Source organism: Gobius niger, assembly GCF_951799975.1.
Source record: "Gobius niger genome assembly, chromosome: 17".
NCBI lineage: Eukaryota > Metazoa > Chordata > Actinopteri > Gobiiformes > Gobiidae > Gobius > Gobius niger.
In genome coordinates, this window is record NC_136868.1 from 8,759,265 (window position 1) to 8,781,505 (window position 22,241).

The 22,241-nt window shown below is 40.7% G+C and overlaps 1 protein-coding gene across 1 annotated transcript in view; it reads left to right on the forward strand.

Moving 5' to 3' along the window:
• The first annotated feature begins 210 nt into the window (after positions 1 to 210).
• kif1aa (kinesin family member 1Aa) overlaps positions 211 to 22,241 on the forward strand; it is a 73,076-nt gene continuing 51,045 nt past the window's right edge. Inside the window, exons 1-5 of the mRNA XM_079575030.1 lie at positions 211 to 397; positions 17,948 to 18,021; positions 19,408 to 19,590; positions 21,165 to 21,230; positions 21,310 to 21,488. Coding sequence (XP_079431156.1) covers positions 295 to 397; positions 17,948 to 18,021; positions 19,408 to 19,590; positions 21,165 to 21,230; positions 21,310 to 21,488 — 605 coding nt within the window. The 5' untranslated portion in view covers positions 211 to 294. The remainder of the gene's footprint in view (positions 398 to 17,947; positions 18,022 to 19,407; positions 19,591 to 21,164; positions 21,231 to 21,309; positions 21,489 to 22,241) is intronic.

Genomic DNA, 22,241 nt, shown 5'->3' on the forward strand with positions numbered 1-22,241 from the left:
TGTTTTCAAGGAATATTGCAGTGCCTAAATGACTCCAGACGCAGCAATGTGGCAGGTTTGAGATAGGAAGGTCATTCTGTATTAAAACAATAACGACAACTGCTGCCCGACTTCTGTTTGACAATTCTAAACTGCATCCACTTTGCTGTTCCTCTCACACAGTAACATTATGTAATACCCACAGCAGTGACAAAGCGTTAATCCCTCTCCCTCTCTCTCTCCTCCAGGTTTTAAGGCCCTCGTCTCGGGCTTCACTGACGGCTCCCGTGGGTGCTCCTGTGACCCGGCAGCATCATGGCAGCATCCGTGAAGGTGGCGGTCCGAGTCCGGCCCTTCAACTCCAGGGAGATCGGCCGCGAGAGCAAGTGCATCATTCAGATGACTGGGAACACCACCAGTGAGTACCAGTCTGTTCTTTGTAAAAAAAAAGATAATAAAATATGCACAGTCATCAGTGTGTGAGGACATTTTTAAAATGTCAATTAAATATGGTCAGAGAATGATCCTCTGATTGAATGAGGTGGTACAAGTCGTCTTGTTCTTGTCACAGACACAGCACTCATTAACTAAATCTTATCCTTTTATCGCAAATCCAAATAATTCTGCATAGAGTGTAGGGCTGGGCGATAAATCGAATTAATTCAATATATTCATGCTTTTAAAAACAGACGAATTAGAAAATGGCTAAATCGTAAAATTGAGTCCGGTGCTCCATGTCCCCCCAACGTGCGGCCAATTTTGCAGCGTTTCAGACGCTCCGCAGCGAAATGACACCAGCGCAGAAGCAGCGACTTTCTGACGATCTGCTGCTTCACAAAGGCCGAGTGTTGTGTTTTAAAGGAATAGGGCACCGTTTTTACATACTGAGATACAGTATGTTCTTACCTTACCTTTGACGAGTTCTTTAGGACCTGTCTGGTCTTCACCCGTGCCTTCAATCACGTAAACACAGCGCAGACGGCGTTAGCATTTAGCCTCTCCCCCTCTCCACTATAGCTCCAAAACAGGTCAAGATAGAAGCTAAAAACATTTTAAATAAAAGGTTATGTTATCTAATTGGGCCTAATTGTAGCTACATATTAATGAGCAGGACTCTGAGCAGTTTTCTTCATATGAAAGATCAGGAGACTTTTTTAAAGTTTTTCGGACTTAAACATTAACAAATAGGTGCATCTTCAAATTGTAACCACTATCAGCCATTTTAAACCAATCAGTCAAAGGTTTTGTGTAGCCCAATATCAGAACAGGAATTATCTCTTGGCTGCACCAAACATCTGAGACAAAACAGGCTATGTAAATGTGTGTCCAGGCAAAAAAGGGAATTTTCCAAATAAGCAGACGAGCAGACTCTAAACTAGAGCCTCATTGTGTTGCCACGATTCAAAGATATACATTGATTTAGACACTAAGGGAAAAAAGCGTATAGTTTTAGTTTGATAGCTCTACGCCTTCAACTCCTTTCTTTATAGCCAATAACATGGGCCTTGTTGGTGCTTTGCGAGTTTTACAGTTTGTCGCCCTTTGACAGACCCGAGAGTGCACTAGTTTCAGCAGTAAGCACTTAAATTTTAATTCAGTCTGCATTCACATGAACTGTCTAACAAATCGTTCAAGCCAATACCAGGCCCATGTAAAGTTATATACTCGCTGGACATTAGGGCCTCTTGAACAAGGTGAGAGTAGCTTTATAAAATACAGATGGTGGATTTCACAAGTTACTGTAAACCCCTCCCTGTATTTCTGCCCAGCCTGTTATTAAAAGACTGTCTGTTGCTGACGAAGCCTCTTGACCTGAGATGAATTTCTAGAGCAGCTTGATGAGTCAAATTTGATCACAATCTTGAGTGAAAAAATGTGCTATGTTGATTTAATATTGTGTGCATGTGCTGGGACTTGTATCTTAGGTGTTGCAGTAATGTTAATTTCTGTTTCATGATAACATTTAGGAGATAAAAGACCTCATATTGTGTAATTGAAGAAGTATTAGTTGAAGGAAGTACATTTTCATTGAAGAAAGGCATAAGAGTTGATAGTTCTGTAGCACTTCATGGTTTTCCTCCAGCCTCTTGACTCACACAAACACAACCTTTAATGTAACAAGACTTTTACCATACTATACAAACTGTATCCTTTATTTAATACAACACTAAGTGACATGAGCGTGTCCATTATAGTTGAACTGTTATCCTGCTATCCGTGTAATAATAATGAAAATAGTCTGATAAAACTCTCATCTTGTGCTTTATCCCGAACAGCCCCAGGGACCACAGTCTATAGTGCGTCCTAATCTTCTTTAGTGAAATAATGTGCTTTCTAATGCCTCAGTGTTGGGCTATTATAGATCCATGCACAGAGACAGCAGATGTTCAGCTGGAAGGTCGGCTTAAGCTGAGGGGTTTCCAGCCCGGGGTCTGTCATGGCTGTTACCTTTGGCCTTTATTTATCGCTGTAAATGACTAAATTACTACAAAACGAATTTAGTAACAAGTGAAAACTGATTTAGTTGTCGGTTGTGGCTTTTAAATCATGCTTAAAATGCCGCTAGAGAACGATTTTTTCATTTTCAAGGTGCAATTTCCTTAATCCATGGATAGAAAGTGTTTGCTGGACAATTTGTGTAAGCCTTAAGCTGTGTGATGCTGTTTATCAGAGTTACAGTTTCTTCTTTTCGGATCCAAAATAATCATTAACGCATATTTTATGATCATTTCTACTCTTCTGAGATTTTCCTTTTTGTCTTGTGCCTTTTGTCTTACTTTTTGTGTTGCAGATGATCTATTTTGATCTTTTATTATTCATTCTGTGTAAGGTAGTGGAGCTTCTTTACCTTCAGTATAATCATTCATTTATTTTCACCCCTGGTACAGTCCTAATTCGGGATATAGGGTGGCGAGATTTGGGGCGGGAAGTGTGAATTTTCTGTGTCTGAGTGGGAAGGAGAATGTGCGTCTGGAGATCGACAGATACATAATTGCATCAAAGGTGTGAGACAGAACAACATGTAAAAAACTTAGATTTCCATTTAAAATATTGATGTTGGTGACATAATCCTCACGGCACAAGATCAGTTATTAAGAGGGCTGATTTTAAAGCAGTGATATGTAACTTTAATGCACACGGTGAATGACAGAAAACAGGGATGTAATGTTTTCCCTTATCAACTGAATAGTATGATGGATTAAGATGGAGCCAGGTGTACTTTGTTGTCCCTGTAGAGCAGCCATTCCCAAAGTCCAGGACATCGTGGCCCCTTGATTGATCCATAATGTTCTTGGAGCCCCGGAGTAATAATATATTTACTCTATTCAAAGGAATTTTATATATTTTACAGCTAGAATTACATTAAAGGCAACATTGGCTGTTGGATAAATACTGTCTGTTGTTAATAAGTTTTATAATGCAAAAAAGTACATTTCCATTCAAGACAAAAAAAAAACAAAAAACGATGTACCTGTTTAGTAGTCAAGCTAAACAAGGAGCTGTGGGCGACCGCAGTGCTAACCTGGCTGGAGGAAGGACCCTTTGTGCATGTTTGAAGTTGAAGGGGGAAACCGGAACACCCGGATGGACCCGTACAGACACAGGAAGGCAGGCACGGCCCAGGAATTGAAATCTCAACCTTTGAAGGAGGCCATTTTTGTGAAGAAAGAAATCCCCCCTGTCAACAGGCAAACTTACAGGTCAACTTACCCTCTGTTTAAAGTGGGGATGCACCGATCCAATGCTGATATCGGATATCGGAGCTGATACTGGAAAAAAGCGGCTCACTGCTTTAAAATCACAACTTCCACCATCTAAACATAAGTGAATATGGACATGCTGTAAATCATTTTGAAACTAAGAACATGGAGAATTCAATCGCTGAGTTAGGTTAACTTCTGCACACGTATTTTTGATCACCGTGCAAAATGCCGCGGTTAGCAACACATGCTGAAGCTAGCGGGAGCATGCTAATGCTAGTGGTTACTAATCAAGGCTGGATTAGAAATTATGATAGAAATACCTAAAGTGGCCTAATAAAATGTAATAGGCCGCAGCTGGAGCGTTTATGAAATGCTGAATATTTGTAATGGACAAGATGTAATGATCAGATCACTTCATGTGAGCCGTTAATGTAAAATAGCCTGTCCCAAGGATAATGTCAAAAATCCAGTGATCCTTCAAGTTCAATATTTTTCCATTAGTTAAGTAATAGATAAAATTGATAATTGATCTGTAACATCATGACAAGAAAGTACTTTATTGATCTCACAATTCACTCTTTCACACTTTTAAGAAAGTCTCTTGGTATCGGTTAATATCGGATATTATATACCCCAGTATCGGTATCGGAAGAAAAAAAGCTGGATCGGTGCATCTCTCGTTTAAAGAAGCCTTTTCTGCCCCAAAGTCAGGACCACAGCAAGAACGTTATCAGCCCATCACACTATCACAGAGTAGAGAGTGTAAAAAGAGTTGTTGATATTGAAACTCAATGTTCAATAGGCCACTCAAGTCGAGAGAAGCATTTTGGAATAAAGACAGGTTGACCCAATAACAAGGTCCAGATCACCCAGCCTTCTGCTAAAAGATCATGAGTTGCTGAAGAAGCCTCTGGTTGTAGGGAGAACATCTATGAATGCACTTTTTTTAATTGTATTTAAGGAAAGTATTACATTTTACTCAACTACAAAATGACAATTATTTGAACTATCTCTTTTAAGCTGTCTTTCTGTTCATGGCATGTGTGATCAATATAATGAAGTCTTAACAAGGGAAAAAGCTGTCTTAAATTTAGCCGCACAGGCCAGATACCACATTCCTTTAGTTCACTTTGTACGAAACTCCGGCGTCGGCTGGAAAGACACTCGATCTGTTCTGTGCTTCGGAAGGTAAAGCCACTCATCAATAATGAATGAAAGGTCCTGAAATATTTACCGTTTGGCCTAATTTCTCTCCCCTCCCTCCTCCTCGTGTCATGGGTGACTAAACAACACCGTGGCTTTTTAGGTGCAGAGTAAAAAAGTTCAGCCAAGTTTAGTTTTTTTTTTTTGGAGCAATCTTTTTTCACATCTTCCAATCTATTTTCTTGTTCCATTCTGTCGATGTAAAGCCACTCTTCAATTCTCTGTAGTTTTGCTGTAAATAAGATTTCCTCCTTAGATTACATTTTGCAAAGGAGCATAGATACGAGGTGTTACGTAGCCTCTCTCCTCTGTTCTGTTGGAGTCATTTCGTCAGCAGTTCCCCTTTGTGAGCCTAAATTGCTATCTCGGTCCGTCGGGAGCATATTATCACCGAGCCATTAAATGTCCTTGGAAAAGCCCGGCACAGTCATCAGCCATTTTAATCTAGCACTTTATTCACTTCACGATTTGCGATTAGTTTTGGTGGTTCGCCCTGAACGGACAGCAGGAAAACCAGAGCAGTTTGGCTTTGAAGGCATTGTTGATTGATTTTGGTCAAATTGATTTGCAATATATGATTTAAAGAAGAACTAAGTAACTTGTTTACCTTAATAAATCCTTTCCGTAGTCCCTCAGGGTGTAATACAAGTGTTAATGGGATGGTTGGAGGGTCTTTCATCTCCCCCTGGTGTCTCTGTCCAGAAAACCACCCTTGCAACTTCCCTGCCTCCAGGTCAGAGGCGCAATACACACTAATGGAATTATGAAGAAGAAGCAAAGCAAAGCTATCTGCGGGCTAGCGCCACTTAAGCAGTATTTACAGCCAAGTTTGAGTGAAAAATATTATCTCCATTGTGTCATTGAGTTGTGGCATGATGTACAATATCCCTTTGTATTTTCTGTCAGCGTAGTAGTTTCTCTTATGGACAATTAATGAGTAAATAAACCTCTACATGCTACGATACCTGCAGTGGCACATATGCCCTCTAGGGGCATGTGTTTGTTAGGCAGGTGAAAAATTGGTCTTTCATGAAGTGGTCATTGAGATTTTTAGCTAGTTTTCCTTAACATCTTACTGTTAATGTCATAAAACAGACGAGACACACCCTTTGCGATGCTTTTTTTTTTTTTTTATGGTGTTTTGTTGAGTAGCACTACAGACATGTTTTGTGTCCACGTCCAAGGCGACTGAGATGATGCTGCATCCAAATATTGTCACTTCCTTTCCTTTCGTGACCGTAGACAGAGAGAAATATATATATGAGGTCTTCTTTACACGCTTGCAACAATATCTCCACTTCTGTTGCTCCTACAGACTTAACAATATTTAGAAGTGCAGATAAATATCTAATTCCCAGCATGATTTATTGAGCTTTGAACCACTCTATAGCTAATTCATCAACTAAACAAGCTATCGAAAATCCCCTCTGAAAATACAACAATCACACTCGACAGAGGATATGATTTTTTATAATTGCAGTCTTTGCCATTTCTTCTTGTTCATTTAAATCACTAAGGGTTTTTTGTGTTGACCTTTATATTTGAGTCGTGCACATCACGTTAAATGAACTGAACCTAAAGCTGCAGTTGAGTTTCTGCTTGATTCTTTTCTATATTTACCACAGTGTTTGGAGAGCGTGTTCAACATGTTAATAGCAACAATAAAATGTATCTAGAATATGACTAGTGCATGTAGGACTGGAGAAAGTCTTTGGGGAGTTATAGGAAAAAGGCTGGGGAGATACAGTATTAAGTAGCTCCTGGTTGGAGATCAGAGCCCAGATTAAATGTTTAACCGTAACCTCCATTTTCTCCAGTTTTGCATTATGCAAGTCTAAAAGCTTAAAAAGAAAGCATCCACATAGTGATGAAGACGAGGATGAAAACGCAACACAAAAATGACAAAAAAGTGACAAAAACGTAACGAAAACATGACAAAAAAGCACCAAAAAATGACAAAAAAGTGACAAAAAAATGACGAAAAAATGACAAAAACTTAGCAAAAACATGACAAAAAAGCAACCAAAAAAGCAACAAGAAACATGACAAAAAGAGACAGGACAAAAACGCTTCAAAAATGTGAGAAAAACATGAAGACAGCAAAGTTTTGATCACTTTTGTAGGTCTTAGCTTTCAAATGAGGTGTTACACTGTTGCTCTCCAGTCAAGAAGCTGTTAGATTTGGGTAAAGCCGAACTAGAGAAAATGTGCTAGGTTCAGGCGGGGGAAGGAAGAAGGAATTCTTGTTCAGCCTAACATCATACACGGCTGCACAGTTACAATAATCACAAAATCGTGGATCCTCTGAAAAACATAAACACAACATCAGATCTCCATGAGGACTTATCGTGTATAAAACATTTCCTGTATTAGTTTAGAAGCTTGTTGTGGTTTTCCTTAAATCGTGTTGCCCTTCAGTTCCTGCAACAGTCTCGCCTGAAGTGTCCTCTGTACTGTCCATTATCTTGGCCTAGATTCTCCACATTGCACCGGCGGCTGTTTAGTGAGTGGGAAGTGCTTTGACCAGATCTCATTGTTCTGCCTGAATGTCCGTGGATGTTCGCCGGGGGCCGAAGTCTCTGGTGCCACAAAAAAGAAATCCCCAATGGCCTCAAAGGAGACTCAGAAGCACAGCCTTGTTTTCTTCAAGTTCAGACCCCCCCAAAAAAAAGGTGGAGGAGAAAGTAAATTGCGCAGCTTTTGTGCGTGTCTGGGTCTGTCTTTGTGCTGTGACACTTGCGCGCTGCCAAGAGCCCAGTTCCCACCGACGGGAGAATGGCAGCAATGCGGTGTGTGCGATCGCCCCTCCCGATCTAGGACTAATTAAGATGCATGAGACGTGACGGGCCCAAAGAGCAAACCGAGGCCCAGACTATGAAAGTTTTCAAGGGTAAAAGTAGAAAGAATAGTTTCATGTAGATTAAATGGTTCTGAACTGAAATTGTGCTTTGATTGTGGTTCTAGACCTGAAACTTACTCCCGATATCTCTGGAACCGAATGTGATAGAGACTTCCTGTTTTTTGAGTATCTGCCGAGACCAAGAGACTTTCTTAAAAATGTCTTTATCTGAGTGAAAAATGTTATTGACTCTCTTCTCCATTTTAATTATCAATAATGTCTATTGATAAACTCTTGGATAAAATTTAGCAAGAATCACTGGATTTTCTACTCTAAATATCCTTGGGTCACATTAATATAAACAACTCACATAAAGTGATCTAATCATTAAAAATATGTTAAATCAGTTATTTCTTTATTAGGCTACTTTAGGTATTTCTATCATAGTTTCTGACCCAGCCTTGATTAGTTTTCTTTAGCATTAGCAAGCTCCCGCTAACTTTAGCATACTTATGCCAACCACGGACCTTTGCGCGGCGATCAAAAGTACTTTTGCGGAGCTTAAAACTAACTTCATTGAATTCTCCTGGTTCTGGTTCAAACGGGATGCATATTCCATATTCACTTAGATTTAGGTGTAAAAGTTGTGTTTTTTTAGGCATTCAGATTGAAAAACTGGTCGCTTCAGTATCGGATATTTGTAGCCGATACACTAGAGATGCGCGGGTCGACCCGAAACCCGCGGGGCCCGCGGATTCGGTCGGGTCGGGTACCTCAAAATTATGGCAAACTTCGGGTGCGGGTGGGTCGGGTTACAAAGCTCACTTTTTTTTTTTCCTTTTATTGTTGGCTTACTACATACAGCGCATTATTATCCATAAATGCCACAAAAGTTGACTGTGTTTAGTTGAATGTTTAGTTTTATGGGGTAAACGTGTCATAGTATGTTATGTTTAGATGTCACCTGGACGATCGCTTTTGTATGACTTTGATCACCGCTACAAATGCGTCACAATAGCCGTGCCCAAGCACATGATGACACGCACATGCGATGAAAGTAATGCATCAACAAGAGGCAAGGTGAAACTAATATAAAAGACACAGCATCTTGCTGACCTGAGGAGGGCAACTTCTTAGCGTCATGTAAAGCTGCTCCACTTTAGTCCAAACTCCGTTTACTTGACAGAAAGAGTCGTCCATGACGTGGTGGAAGTAAAGTCTCATGATAGTTTCTGCTCCTTGTTTCCTGATAAGTCCATTCGCGATTTCAAAGGTTCCTCAGCAGTGCAGTAAGTAGCAAAACAAAGCATCAAGTGCTAATTCTCCTGTAAACTCGGCGTCACGTGACGCGCTCCCGTTTGAGTGATATCCAGCTGCGACTCATGCAGCAGTTTTTTAATGTGCGCGGGTCGGGTCGGCAAACTGAGAGGCTTTTCTCCGGCTCGGGTGGGTCGGGTTTAAATTACAGCGGGTCGGGTTGGTGCGGGTCGGGTTGGTGCGGGTCGGGTTGGTGCGGGTCGGGTTGGTGCGGGTCAACCCGCGCATCTCTACGATACACGATATCGTATTTTTTCCAGTATCGGCTCCAATATCCTAGACCAGTATTGGATTGGTGCATCCCTAATCATAGGGATTATAGACAAGACATTTAATCTCTTAACACCCACCTTAACCGAGCACATTATCTCCAGTTCAGCATTACACAAATATAAAATCTTCTTGGAAAAAAAACAAAAGGGCAACAAAACAGTGATGAAAAAGTGGCAAAAATGTGATTAAAATTCACAAAAAGAGCAAAAGAAGAGACTCAAAAGTCATGACAAGGCGGCAACAAAGCAAGGAAAAAGATTAGTTTAGATTAATTTTGCAAGTCTTAGCTTTCAAATGAGAAGCTTTTAGATTTGGGTAAAGCTGAGCTGGAGAAAACATGGAGGTTAATGGGTTAAACAAATTTGGCCAAACATATCAGCGGTGAACATCGACATCGGCTTTAGAAAAACCCACTTCGGGGGTCCTCTATAACACATTTTTCTATTTCTGATTGAAACCTTTACTATAATAATAAACGTTTAACTTTATCAAATTAAATGACTTCAAATATCGCTGCTATCGGCCATATTGGACCACAAATATCCATATCAGCTGGGCCCTAGACTACAGTATCAAGTTATCCCATGAAGACAGAATATTTTGTTGTTTGCAAAAAAACATTGTACTTGAATAACTGCAGTCTTGGCTTTTTGCTGATTGCAATCATTTAAGCAGCAATTGTGATTCAGTTGGAGTTAATTGTGCAGCTTCATATAATAACTGTAATAAAAACTGCCTTTTTATTCAGTCTGACAAGTAAATAACAGCAGGAAACTGATGAGTGACAAATTGTTTTCTCCACTGTGACTAAAATCTTTTATTGGAATTGCCTGAAATGTCAAATTTATTGTGATCTTCTACTTAAATACAATGCTAATGTAATGATGCTGTCCGTCCTGTGTTTATTTCTAGTTTAGTCGTGTTTTGTTTTTATTCTTCTAATTTCATGCTGCTCTGGAAACATGATTCAGAAACAGTGTAAACCATATTGACACACTCGTTATATACTTTTTGTAAACTACATTATATTTTCATGGTAATAAAACAATATTTACTCTCCAAACAAGCTGAGCAAACAAACCTCCGACAGCCACCCATTTTTACAGTTCAATGTAACAAAGCAATGTGCACACAAAGCAGCCGAGTGTACGTAGCATCCTGGACTAGCGCTGATGCTAAAATTAACTCCTTTATGCAGTTACACGTCATACTGTGTGTCTCCACCCGCAGCCACTGAGTTCAGGCTGTCTCGCTGACGTGGGCACTTTTACACTGCCCCGAATAAAGATGTCCTTCCCGTGTTACTGTGAGCGCTCTCCTCTCAGTCCACGCTGACCCAGAACAGCCTCCAGGCGATGTGAAAGTGACTGTTGTCGACATTAACTACATTTCTGGAGCGGAACATATGCAAGCAGACAGGAAGTGGAGTAAACCAAGCAGGGAAGGGCGGATGTGGCGTTAAAGCACTACTAAGTAACGTGTTTACCTTAATAAATCCTTTTCGTAGTCCCTGTGGGGGTAATACAAGTGTTTATGGGATGATTGGAGGGTCTTTCATCTCCCCCTGGTGTCTCTGGCCAGAAAACCATGCTTGAAACTTGACTGCCACCAGACCGGAGCCACCAATACACACTAATAGAATCACGAAGAAGAAGCTAACGGGCTAACGGGCAAAGCTAACTCCTACTAAACAGTATTTACAGCTAAGTTTGAGTGAAAAAAAATATTTCCATTGTATAACTGGATGTACAAAATCCCTCTCTCCCTTCGCCTATTCTGTCAGCGTAGTATTTACTCTCCAAGACAATTAATAAGTTAAAAAATCTTGCTGACACCTGCAGTTGCGCTTATGGCCTCTAGGGGCAACAGGGATCATACAGGGATCATAAATCACGAATCTCACCTCGATGTGTTTTTCGTCATTTGCCGCCAATTGGAAAAAAGCTCTCAGCTCTTGCTGCGCCATTCTTGGATTGTTTTTGAGAGAACTTCCATGTCTCAAGAGGGACTCTGCTCGCAAACAACATGTGACGGCAAATAAACGGCAGCAGCAACAGCGGGTGTCCTGCCCAGACTGAATGATACCCCTCTGTGTATAAAAAAATGCACAGAGGGGGATCATTCTGGACTTGCCAGGCAAATAGTTGCTATTATAGACTCTGGTCCAGTGGTTCCCAGATGTTCACACCAAGTACCACCTCATGAGCTCTACTTGGAAGGTGAAATATTACCTTCCGAGTAGAGCTTGAATCGGGCCCAAAAAACTTGAACTGTCAGCCCGAGCCCGAAACAAACCCGACGTAAATAATTATTTAGGCTATTTAATGCCCGGTCATAGCCTTTGCGCAGTGCATTCATTTCAGCAGCACAAGCACCAAGAGAGGAGCGCGCTGTGTGTGACAGGCTGCATTTACAAAAGCCGACTTTACGCCAAACGGGAACCAAACTGCTTATTTATCCGCTGTAGATAGAGATTTGGGATTAACAAAATATAAGGCTATAGTTTTGAATGTGCAAGAATCACCGCATGGTCCTGGCTGGCGTCCGAGGGAGAGGAGAGAGGACAAAGAGATCAGTGGCGCATTCTTTTATAGGAGCCAGGGACACCAGGACCAGGTGCCCCGATTATCAGCCCCACCCACTTAACTCCACTTAACACTTAACATTATTGCTTTCAAATCAGAAAAAACATCTAACCGAAATACATTGCTAAAGTATGAAAGACATTGGGCCCGATCTTGTGTCTCAAAACGCAGACGACAGCTTTGTGATCTTGCCACTCCAGACTTAGCGCATTTAAGTGGGTGGAGACACACATTTTCCTCCAACCAGATCAACTCCGCAGCGGGGGGAAGGGGTTGTGGGTGAACATGTGCATTTGTTTTGTTTTGTAGCTCTTTTTCTCTCGAGACGCGAACATTTTTTAGCTCACGATGGGGTGAATAAAGCTTTTAGTCTGACCTGTGAGACCTGCTTAAGGAAGAACACAAGGCAGCACGATGTAAACGAGGAAATGAATGTGAGCGGTGCCATCAGGGCAGTCACCTCCTCTTGTGACGCCCCCTCACAAGTGGCGGAGGCGAATCGTGCATAGCTCTGCCACTTGGAAAATAATTCGCCAAGAGCCTGCGCTGCCCCGTGCGCCACCACAAGATCTGGCCCATTATCTCTAATTAAAATGAATGAAGTCACAATTTGCAGATGACCAAGTATCACTGAAGTATATTCCAGTGGGACATGCACAACATGAGAACCTCTGCTCTCCCTGACAACACTAAAGTAAATGGATTGAGCTATTAAGGTTAAAGGGATATTTCAGGATTTTTGATATAGGGCCTCATTTCCTAGTTATCCAGAGTGTTGTTGATTTCTGGAGGTATTTTTTCCACAGTGCACCTGAGGCAAATCACTTATAACACCAGACTAACCTTATAAACGTCTGTGTTAATAGAATCATTATAACTGTTTTGCATCTATATTTGAGCAGCATCAGCTTTGTGGTTGTAAGCTACACAGCGGCGGAGTGATCTGCTAGAAAATAGTCCCTCAAAATGCGTTTTTTCATGTGATACAAGGTCAGTTATATTTCAAAAATGATTCTATCGACACAGACATTTACATGGTTAGTCTGGCGTTATAAGTGATTTGCCTCAGGTGCACTGTGGAGTGTGTCAGACTGTTTTTAATGCAGGCTAGCTGATACCATAGAAATGCACTAGCCTAGCGCCACTAAGCTCTTCAAATATAAGAACTGCATGAATTTAAGAAAAAAATATCTCCAGAAATCAACAACACTCTGGATAACTAGGAAATGAGGCCCTATGTTTTATAAGTTTATGAGGGAAATCATTTGAAATAGTGGAAACCCATCCAGACGTCAGTGAAAATGTGTGTCATATTTTCTCCCAATTAGGACCCACAGTGTGAGGGATGTGAATGAAAGTTGCCACCAAAGTGTAAAATTGTCTTTGACGGGTCGGCTGGTGCTAAATGTCTAGGCTTTAAAATGGCATCTCCTTTCCTCCCTTTTCTTACTGCTGTAATTAAACATCATCAAGCAGCCACACGATAAGCTAGTACAGAGATGAAATCGGAAAACATGAGCTGGCTTTTGTAATTCTAATGACCCGACATGGCAGGTAGTAAAGACGCCAAAGTAAAAAGCTGCTGAATGTTTTCTCAGCTTGACTTGGTCGTGACTCGCTTACGTCGAGTGCCAACCACGTCACAGAAACTGCCCTCCCAATGAGTTTCACAAACGATGCCAGTCCTAGCCAGAGCCTTTTTCTAAAGTGATTACTATGTCTGAAAGCGAGGTACTTCTCTTCCGGCGGCGGAGGTTACAGAGACCATTTTGCATGAATCACTCTTTAATCAGGGATGAGTAAGCAGACGATGTCATACTGCAGTCAGATCTGCTCCACGTAACCGGCAAAAGGAGAGGCAGGTGTGGGCTTTGGTGAATGTGGGGCAGCAACAAGTTTATTGATTTGTGAAGTGGAGTCAAGCGTACGCAATAATACAGTGATGTCATTGAAAACACTCACAGTATGCAACATAAGTAACATAAGGTTAAGGTAGACTGGTGTTGACTTGTAAAATCTTGGGAATCGTCATCATCTCCGTGTCACCTGGGTTTGAAGAGGTTTCAAGGTATTCTAGGTTGTGGTCGATACAAAAAATGGCTTTTGAAAATGGACTAGACTCATTTCATGTTTGTTTCAGTCTGGCAGTATTACAATATCATTGTTTTAAGAGTCTGTGCCAGGTGTTTTATATTTTAGGCTTCTGTTTAACCACTTAACTGCCACCTTAGGGTTAGGGTTAATAATCATTCACATCCAAATCTCAAAGCGTATTGACTGGAGAGCTTACAGCCTATATGCCAGTGTGACACCTAATTTGAAAGCCAAGACCTTTGAGTTTCTAAAAATATGTGTGAGATCTGTGTGAGTGAAACACAACTTGCGTTACACATCCTGAGTAGGGTTAACTAACCCTTACCCTATAGCCCCCTGATCCAGTAACAGAAAGCTGCCCACCTGGAGCTGGCACAGATCGGTGAGGCGGCGATATTGCGCCCTCTGCTGGTAGGAGCAGATCCAGGACAGTATTATTAATAATTTATATTTTACAATTGTTGTTATGTTTAGTTTAAAATTGTTAGGATTAGAGGTAGGTTAAGATTAGGATTAGGGTTAGGTTAGGATTGTTAGGGTTAGGTTAAGATTAGGATTAGGTTAGGGTTGTGAGGTTTAGAATTAGGCTAGGGTTGTGAGGATTAGGGTTAGGTTAAGTTTAGGATCGTGTAGGTACAAAAATAACAACCAATTTGTAAGCTGTTCGAAGTTATGTTATCTTTATAAATCAACAGAAGCATCTAATTACACTCTCCAAATGTCTTCATAAGAATTTTGTTTTATTTTCATGAACAAATTTTAATAACTAGCCTACTAACTCCTCACGTGCGTGATGTAGATCAATATCAATCAGTATCAACCTTCCTAAAGGCTGATCGGTCTAGATCCGTCTTCTCCAACAGAGGGCACTCTATCACGTTGGATTCACTTCACATCTGTCTCGGCTCCAGGTCTGCAACTTTCCCCTACTCCCCTGATCGAGGGGGGGCGGCAGGTAACAGACACAGGCCCCGCCCACTTGTCGTACAGTAGTGGTCACTGTTTGTCATGTTTTGACAGTTTTTAATTTGTGAAAATGCCCACTGAAAGTTTCTAGAAAATGTATGTAAATGTTTTGGTAATTTTCCACCCCTTTGCAACCCTCGTCAGGAGCAGTGCGTAACAATGGTGCAGCACTCAGGGAGGTTTATCCAAATCTGAGCCAAGATCTTAATAAAGAAAACTTGCAGCCTGAGGATGGAGATGAGAATAAACTGCACAGTAAATGTATCACAAATGGGAGCTGTGCCAAAGTCCTGGATACGACCCACCATTTTATCATGAATCCATCTCATTATCGTCACAAAACCCTGCTCTGAAACACTAAACCGGCCACACACGGATTTCAGAGAGAGAGAGAGAGGAAATATAATTGTGTACACGACTACAGAGTGCACTTTGCTCAGGGCTCTTTTCCTCCTTTATTGACCGCACCTGCATTAGCCACAAATGATCTGGATCACCGGCCGAGAGAGAGAGAGAAGGAGGTAGAGAGGAAATAGTTTTGTAGCTGGCATCAGTGAAATCATAGTAATTGGATATGGCCTGGTGTAGTATTCATACAAGTACTAGACCGAGTCTGACCTTTTATTCTTTCACAAGGGACATTACCGAGTCACAGTCTCTCATTTGCACAGTTAGACACGATTACATCACCTTGCATAAAGCATAATGGGGTTGGGTCTAACAAAACTGACTCTTATGAACTTGACTGGTATCCAATAATTTGTTAAGCATTAATTAAAGGGGCCAGATGCAAGTTGGACATTTTATGCTCACTACTTCCACCTCAGGTCTTATGCGTAACTGCAGCTTCTATATAAAGCTCGTGCATGACGGCACTTCGGACCCGAATTAACACCTTTTTGAGTGACAGTGCAGGATTTTAGAGGCAGTTGTGGTGAACAGGTCTGAGCTCATTCTACACATTAGGACATGGCTGGAACATGTAGGAGGAGGAAAATACTTAGTTTTAACATTTTTAAATTCCGTATAGTCCCTTTAAGCAGGATATGTCCACTTTAAGTCAATACCCTGGTGGTTATACACTAGAGGTGGGTGATGTACCGTCTACTAGGAGTAGGCCATATCGTATCGCATATCATTATTGCAATATAATTTTTTGATATTGTTGTGGACACGATATCATTCATGTTATGCTCAGCTCCATCAGAGCAGCATAAACACTGGCTGTAGAACACGGGGAAAGGTGCTTAAAAAGTAAAATGAAATGAAGGATATAAACTGCTGAGTAGATCATTTTTGCCTTTTACTGTAATTGATTAATTTTATGTTGATGTCCTGAGGAGAGGGAGCAACAAAACAGAGGTTAGGTAACTTTGTGTGAACGAGCAAGTAAAAATAGTGGTCAAGACAGAGCGAGTCAAAACAAGACTTAAAAATAGTGCTCAAGACAGAGCGAACAAGAAGTGTTTTATCTACACTCTTGCCTGACTTGTCTTACTTTAATACTTGTCTTACTTTGATTGATTAATTTTATGTTGATGTCTTTATTGATTGTATTTGTTTTCCTATATTTATGCAATAATAAACTATCACTGAAGTAATCACGACCAAATGCTAGTGAAAATCAGATCCAATCGTTTCAAAGGAGTTCACCCCTTCCACCTGATAACAGAGCTCATTGTGAAGTTCCAGACCCTGTGTATGAAACACAATGAGTGCGAGAGTATGGTTAAACCAGGCCATCATTATCGTGATATTTCTTTTTTGCATAGTGATATAGATTTTAGGCCCTATCGCCCTGCCCTACAATCTACAATATACTAAGAATAAATTGAGTTTATCTCCAATGTCAAGAAATGGGGAAAAATAGCGGAAAAAAATAGGGCAAAAAAAATGGCAAATAAAGTGTAAAATAAAATAATTAATAAAATGTTTAAAAATGGAGGGGGGAATTTCAGGAAAAATGCAAAAAGTGTTTTTCTGGTGGTTTGAAAAAGTATTGCTTCATCATCGTCATTCAGAAAGTCCTTCAAAATATTGCCACATTAGTTATTGCCAATATCGCCCAGCCTATTATAGACTGGGTGTAATGCCACGTTGTATTTGAACCTTCCCATCTATTTGTAATATTGGTGTTACGTGGTCATAAATTAAAACCCTATTTTTTTAGCTTAATTATTTTATTGGGGAAAAACGAATGGGAATTTTGCTCATGGCCACTTAAAGGGAGAGGGTTGGACCAGGAATAACAATGTATAGAGAATCAATTGTAAAACCTTGAAGCTCGAAGGAGGTGGATGATTGTTCTGGTTATTTGTGAAGTTCCTTCGTTCGACTCGGTTCTGGAGACTTGTTGCTTTAACCTGTAAAATGTAAAATCAATAGGTCAACTGGAGTCCTCAAAATGCTTCATCTGTTTCATGAAAAGGCGCGATGCTAAAACGCTTTGTCTTCATTACTGTATTGATTTCTACATTCACGCTCGGAAGCCGTAGCAGCAGTAACCCCGGCTGAATAATGGGATTTTCTTTTTTTTTTTTTTACGTGATGCCCCCAAAGTGACAAATTACAAATTGAGAATCCAACAAATGTGTGAGGGCGCATTAATCATCGAGACACAAAACAAAATGATCTGTCAAGATTTCTAATGGCCTGATAATAGAAATTGAGCATTACTGAGGGAGAAGATCGCTCCACCAAATCTTAAAAAAGACACTGTTTTAAAGTTCACTTTGTTGGCAACACTAATGAAATGCAAACCTACGCACATACTGCCTACCAGTTAGTTTTAGTGCATTTTCTCGCAATTATTTAGTGTCTTAATGGTTTATACTTAGGACACTGGCTCTGAAGGACCACCATATTTACTGTTGCCACCTTTCCCTGCTCCGTCAGCTCTACATGTCTCTGTTTCCTGCTCTGATGAAGTTTCCTGTTGTCAGCTGTGCTCCTGTCACTGACCGGTGTCCGTGTCCTCTGTCTTTCAGCCATCGTCAACCCCAAACAGGCCAAAGACAACAAGAGCTTCAACTTCGACTACTCCTACTGGTCCCACACTACGGTAACTACCCTCAAAATAAGATAGTTTGGGTTTTGTATTGGTTAAAGTCTACATACATTGATATTAGGCATAACATTGTGACCGCAGCCGTTCTGAGCAATTGATTGGTGTCTTTTTTCACTGCTTTTGATTGATACTGACCACTGCAGACGGGAAGCAACCTACAAGAGCTGCTGTTTTGGAGATGCTCTAACCCAGTTGTGTTGTAATTTCAGACCACATTAAATGACTAATTTAGGCAGAAATGTACTGTAAGAAATTCCAAAGGGTTCACATACTTTTTCCTCCCTCTGTATATGTACGGTTTGAACTAAATAGCTGGACAATTAGCTTATTGTAAATGTTTTAGGTCAATAGGAGATTCAGTATGTGAGTAGCAAGCACATTTATTTGAGAGGCACCTTTTGTGCAAAAAGCAATACAAAGAAAGAACAATCTAAACAACAAACGATGCAAATGCAAAATCAAATACTTTCAGTTGTTTGTGGCCATACCGCCTTTGCTCTGCCCGATCCCGTCAGACTTTGGAAGCTAAGCAGGGAGGGGCCTGGTTGGTGCTTGGATGCGAGACTGTTTGGTAACTCCAGGAAGTCTGGCGAATGGAGTGAGTGAGTGAGTGGTGGTCAAAGGGGCCGATGGCACAGACGAAACGAGTTGCTCTGAAAAATAAGTCGGTCTTGAGCCTTTATTCAAACACCATCAGTTTTGGGGCTGCCTCTTATCCTCTGTAAGGCTGTTCCAGATCATCAAACTGAAACACAGTCTCGTCATGTTTAGTCCTGACTCTGTGACCACTCCTTGAGCTTCTCAGAGCCCGAGATGTTAGTAAAGCTATTTTTAAATCTATTTTCTGGACTAATGTGGTCGTAGGCCATAGAATTTAGTCAACCAGAAGAAGACAATCTGAGACACAAGAACCATCCTGGAATCTCGCTAGTTATTTCTGCTTTTGTAACTGTTCAACACTTCCTCATGGCCGATACCTCCCACTAACTTGCCAATATCATGCTTCTTTGTGCCCTGAGAATCCAGCTTTTCCAGAACTCCCACCTCTGATTGGCTCCTCGCAGCGAATTCCCATTGTGTCTCAATTTTAAGTTTTTAAGTGAAATCTTTTCAACCTATGCTTGTCAATTCTCATAATAGCCTTTTTTTTATTCAAATGCATTACAAAGAGTAAATGTTCTCTTGCTACAGTATTATGTCACTCCCCGCCCCCCTCCAGGTGCCAAGATAAACGACTTTCTCCAGGGTATTCTCATCTGTCAGCGGTCTTAATGTCATGCGTGATCATTGAATAGCTAATTGTGCTCTTTCATACTGCGTTTGTCAGCTTAACGACATGAGTTCAGATTTATAACGCCGGTTATTGATCTGTGCCCGCAGCCAGAGGACGAGAACTTTGCGTCTCAGGTGCTCGTGTACAAGGACATCGGGGAGGAGATGCTGCTTCATGCCTTTGAAGGATACAACGTCTGTATCTTCGCCTACGGACAGACCGGGGCGGGGAAGTCCTACACCATGATGGGCAAACAGGACGTCAAAGACCAGCAAGGAATCATCCCACTGGTAAAGACTGTTTCTGATTTTAGAGCACTGGATTTTCTCTGGTCTTACTCTGTTCAAAAATAGCCCAACTGCAGTAATTGTGAGCTATGGAAAAGGCCTGCAGTCGATATATAGGCTATGAATACTGTTGTCACTTGTGCATTACAGTTTTTCTTTTTCATATTTGTCCAAAACTTCTTTCATTTCTATTTTTAAAAGTTGAGTTGAGCATTTAGTTATGTTTCAACTAGAGGTCGACAATAGCGGATGATTAAAGGCCGATTTCTTCGGAACCGAAATTGGAAAAAGCTCAGTCAGTCACCCTTTAAATGAGCCCTCCCACAACTTCCTTGTCTTCAGTGGAGCTGAGAAACATTGCGGTAAAAATCGGTCACAAGTTTCTACTCTGATCATGTTTGATATATTTTATGTTGCAGATTTTTGCTCATGACTTTGGAACCATAAAAAATAGAGACTTATCATTTTTTGTTTTGGAGTCTGCTGATTTTTGTCTTACTTAACATGAATGCCCTGAAAAAATCCACCCGTCGACTAAATTTACGTACAATTTTAGTCGATGAAATCTCGACTAAAATTAAAGGACATTTTCATCAAAAGACTATGGCTCATTCATAATAAACAAGATGCAAGAACTTCTTGTTCTTGCACCTTGCAAAAGGTTTCCATGGCTACGAATAAAAAGTGACTTTGTTTTGCAGCTCAGGGTGCAAGAACAAGAAGTTCTTGCATCTAGTGAAGTATGAATGAGCCTTAAGACTAAAACTAAATAAAATAAGTTGTGAGAATTAACACTGAGAAGCATCATACACGGGAGATATTTAAAAAAAATCAGAAACATTAATGAGAATAATCCATATCAGTCAACCTCTAGTTTCAGTGTTGTTCCCTTGTCGGAAACAGGGTGTTCATAGTTGATCAATTAATCATTTTATCACGAGCATGGACTAAATTCATCAAATTAAACACTAACAATACATTTTTTTGTTGTATGAAAGTGTGCCCTCTGAGTGTTTTATGCTAACAAGCACACAATTTGACATTTGGAAAAACAAGCCTGTAATTTGTTTTGGACACTAATACTGCATTTTTGAGGATGATTTATGGTTTTACTGGGAGGAAAATAGTGGATAGTTTATGTAAAATGTCATCCAACAGGTTATCAATAATTGTTTGATAAAGCGACAAATTAATCGATTAAAGAAAGAGAATGCTAAACAGAGTGCATACCATGTCAGAAACATGGAGTATGTTGCTTTGTTTATGCGTTATTGAGTGGTCCTGTTCACTTGGGTATTTTCTTCTTCTGCTGAAGTGCTGCGATCGATTTTCTGGATTTCGGAGTCAGAATACTTTGTTAATCCACATGGGAAATTCATCAGTTGCTGCTGCTCCAATAAATGTCAAAAACAATACAACACACACACACAACTATCATGTCATGAAGGAAACACATTAATGAAAGTTTATAGTAAAATATCCTTGCAGAGGTGTTTGTTTTTAAGCTTCAAATATACATCTCATGACCACTTTAATGTAAAATCAATTACTAATCCGTACATGTTTTCTCTCTGTAGATGTGTGAAGATCTTTTCAGTAAAATCAATCAAAACACAGACAACGGCCTGTCCTACTCTGTCGAGGTAAATCCAAAACCATTCATTTTCAAACTCTTGCCTTTTTATCCCACTTTCCCAAATGAAGCTAACGAACTGTGTGCAGGTGAGCTACATGGAGATCTACTGTGAGCGCGTGCGGGACCTTCTGAACCCCAAAAACAAGGGGAACCTGCGCGTCCGGGAGCACCCTCTGCTGGGGCCGTACGTGGAGGATTTGTCCAAACTCGCCGTCACCTCCTACAACGACATCCAGGACCTGATGGACTCTGGAAACAAGGCCAGGTATGAAGCCTCTGTTTAAGCTTTTAAAAAATCACACAATGCGAGGCTGAAGTCGAAACCAGTAAATTGGTAAGAGGCCTAACGCCAAACCGGATGTGCGTCAGAGTCCGACATGATGAGAAGCCCCCGAATATTGCTGTCAGTTAGGAAGGAGGTAGGGATAGGAGCCTCAATGCTAACTATCATATCTCCTTTAATATTTGACCACAGCATTTTTTATTCCTGTGATGAAACTGTAGCTGTGGAAGATAAATCTGAAACAGCTTTTTGTCATCGTCTGTTTTCTGTGTGACTTCATATCGTTATTGTGGCTCACGTTTGAGTCATTAAAGTCAGTGGCTGCTGAGTGTTTTTCTGTCTGTCCAATACTATATGGGTGATGTCACTTACCTTGTGTTTTCCACCCTGGGTAAAGGCAGTTGGATTGAGCAAATGCTGCTGAAGCTCTAGTGATGTTTTTAAGAAAATCCCAGCTCTTATAGTTTGAGTTTTCACAAATCTATAAATGTTTAAAGGGGCTAGATGCAAGTTAGCCATTTTATACTCACTACTGCCACCTCAGGTCATACATGTAACTGCACCTTCTATATTAAGCTCGTGCATGATGGCAATTCGGACCCGAATTAATACAGTTTTGAGTGACAGTGCAGGAAATTAGCAGCAGTTGTGAACAGGTCTGGGCTCATTCTACACATTAGGACATGGCTGGAACATGTAGGGGGAGGAAAATACATCATTTTAACATTTTTAAAC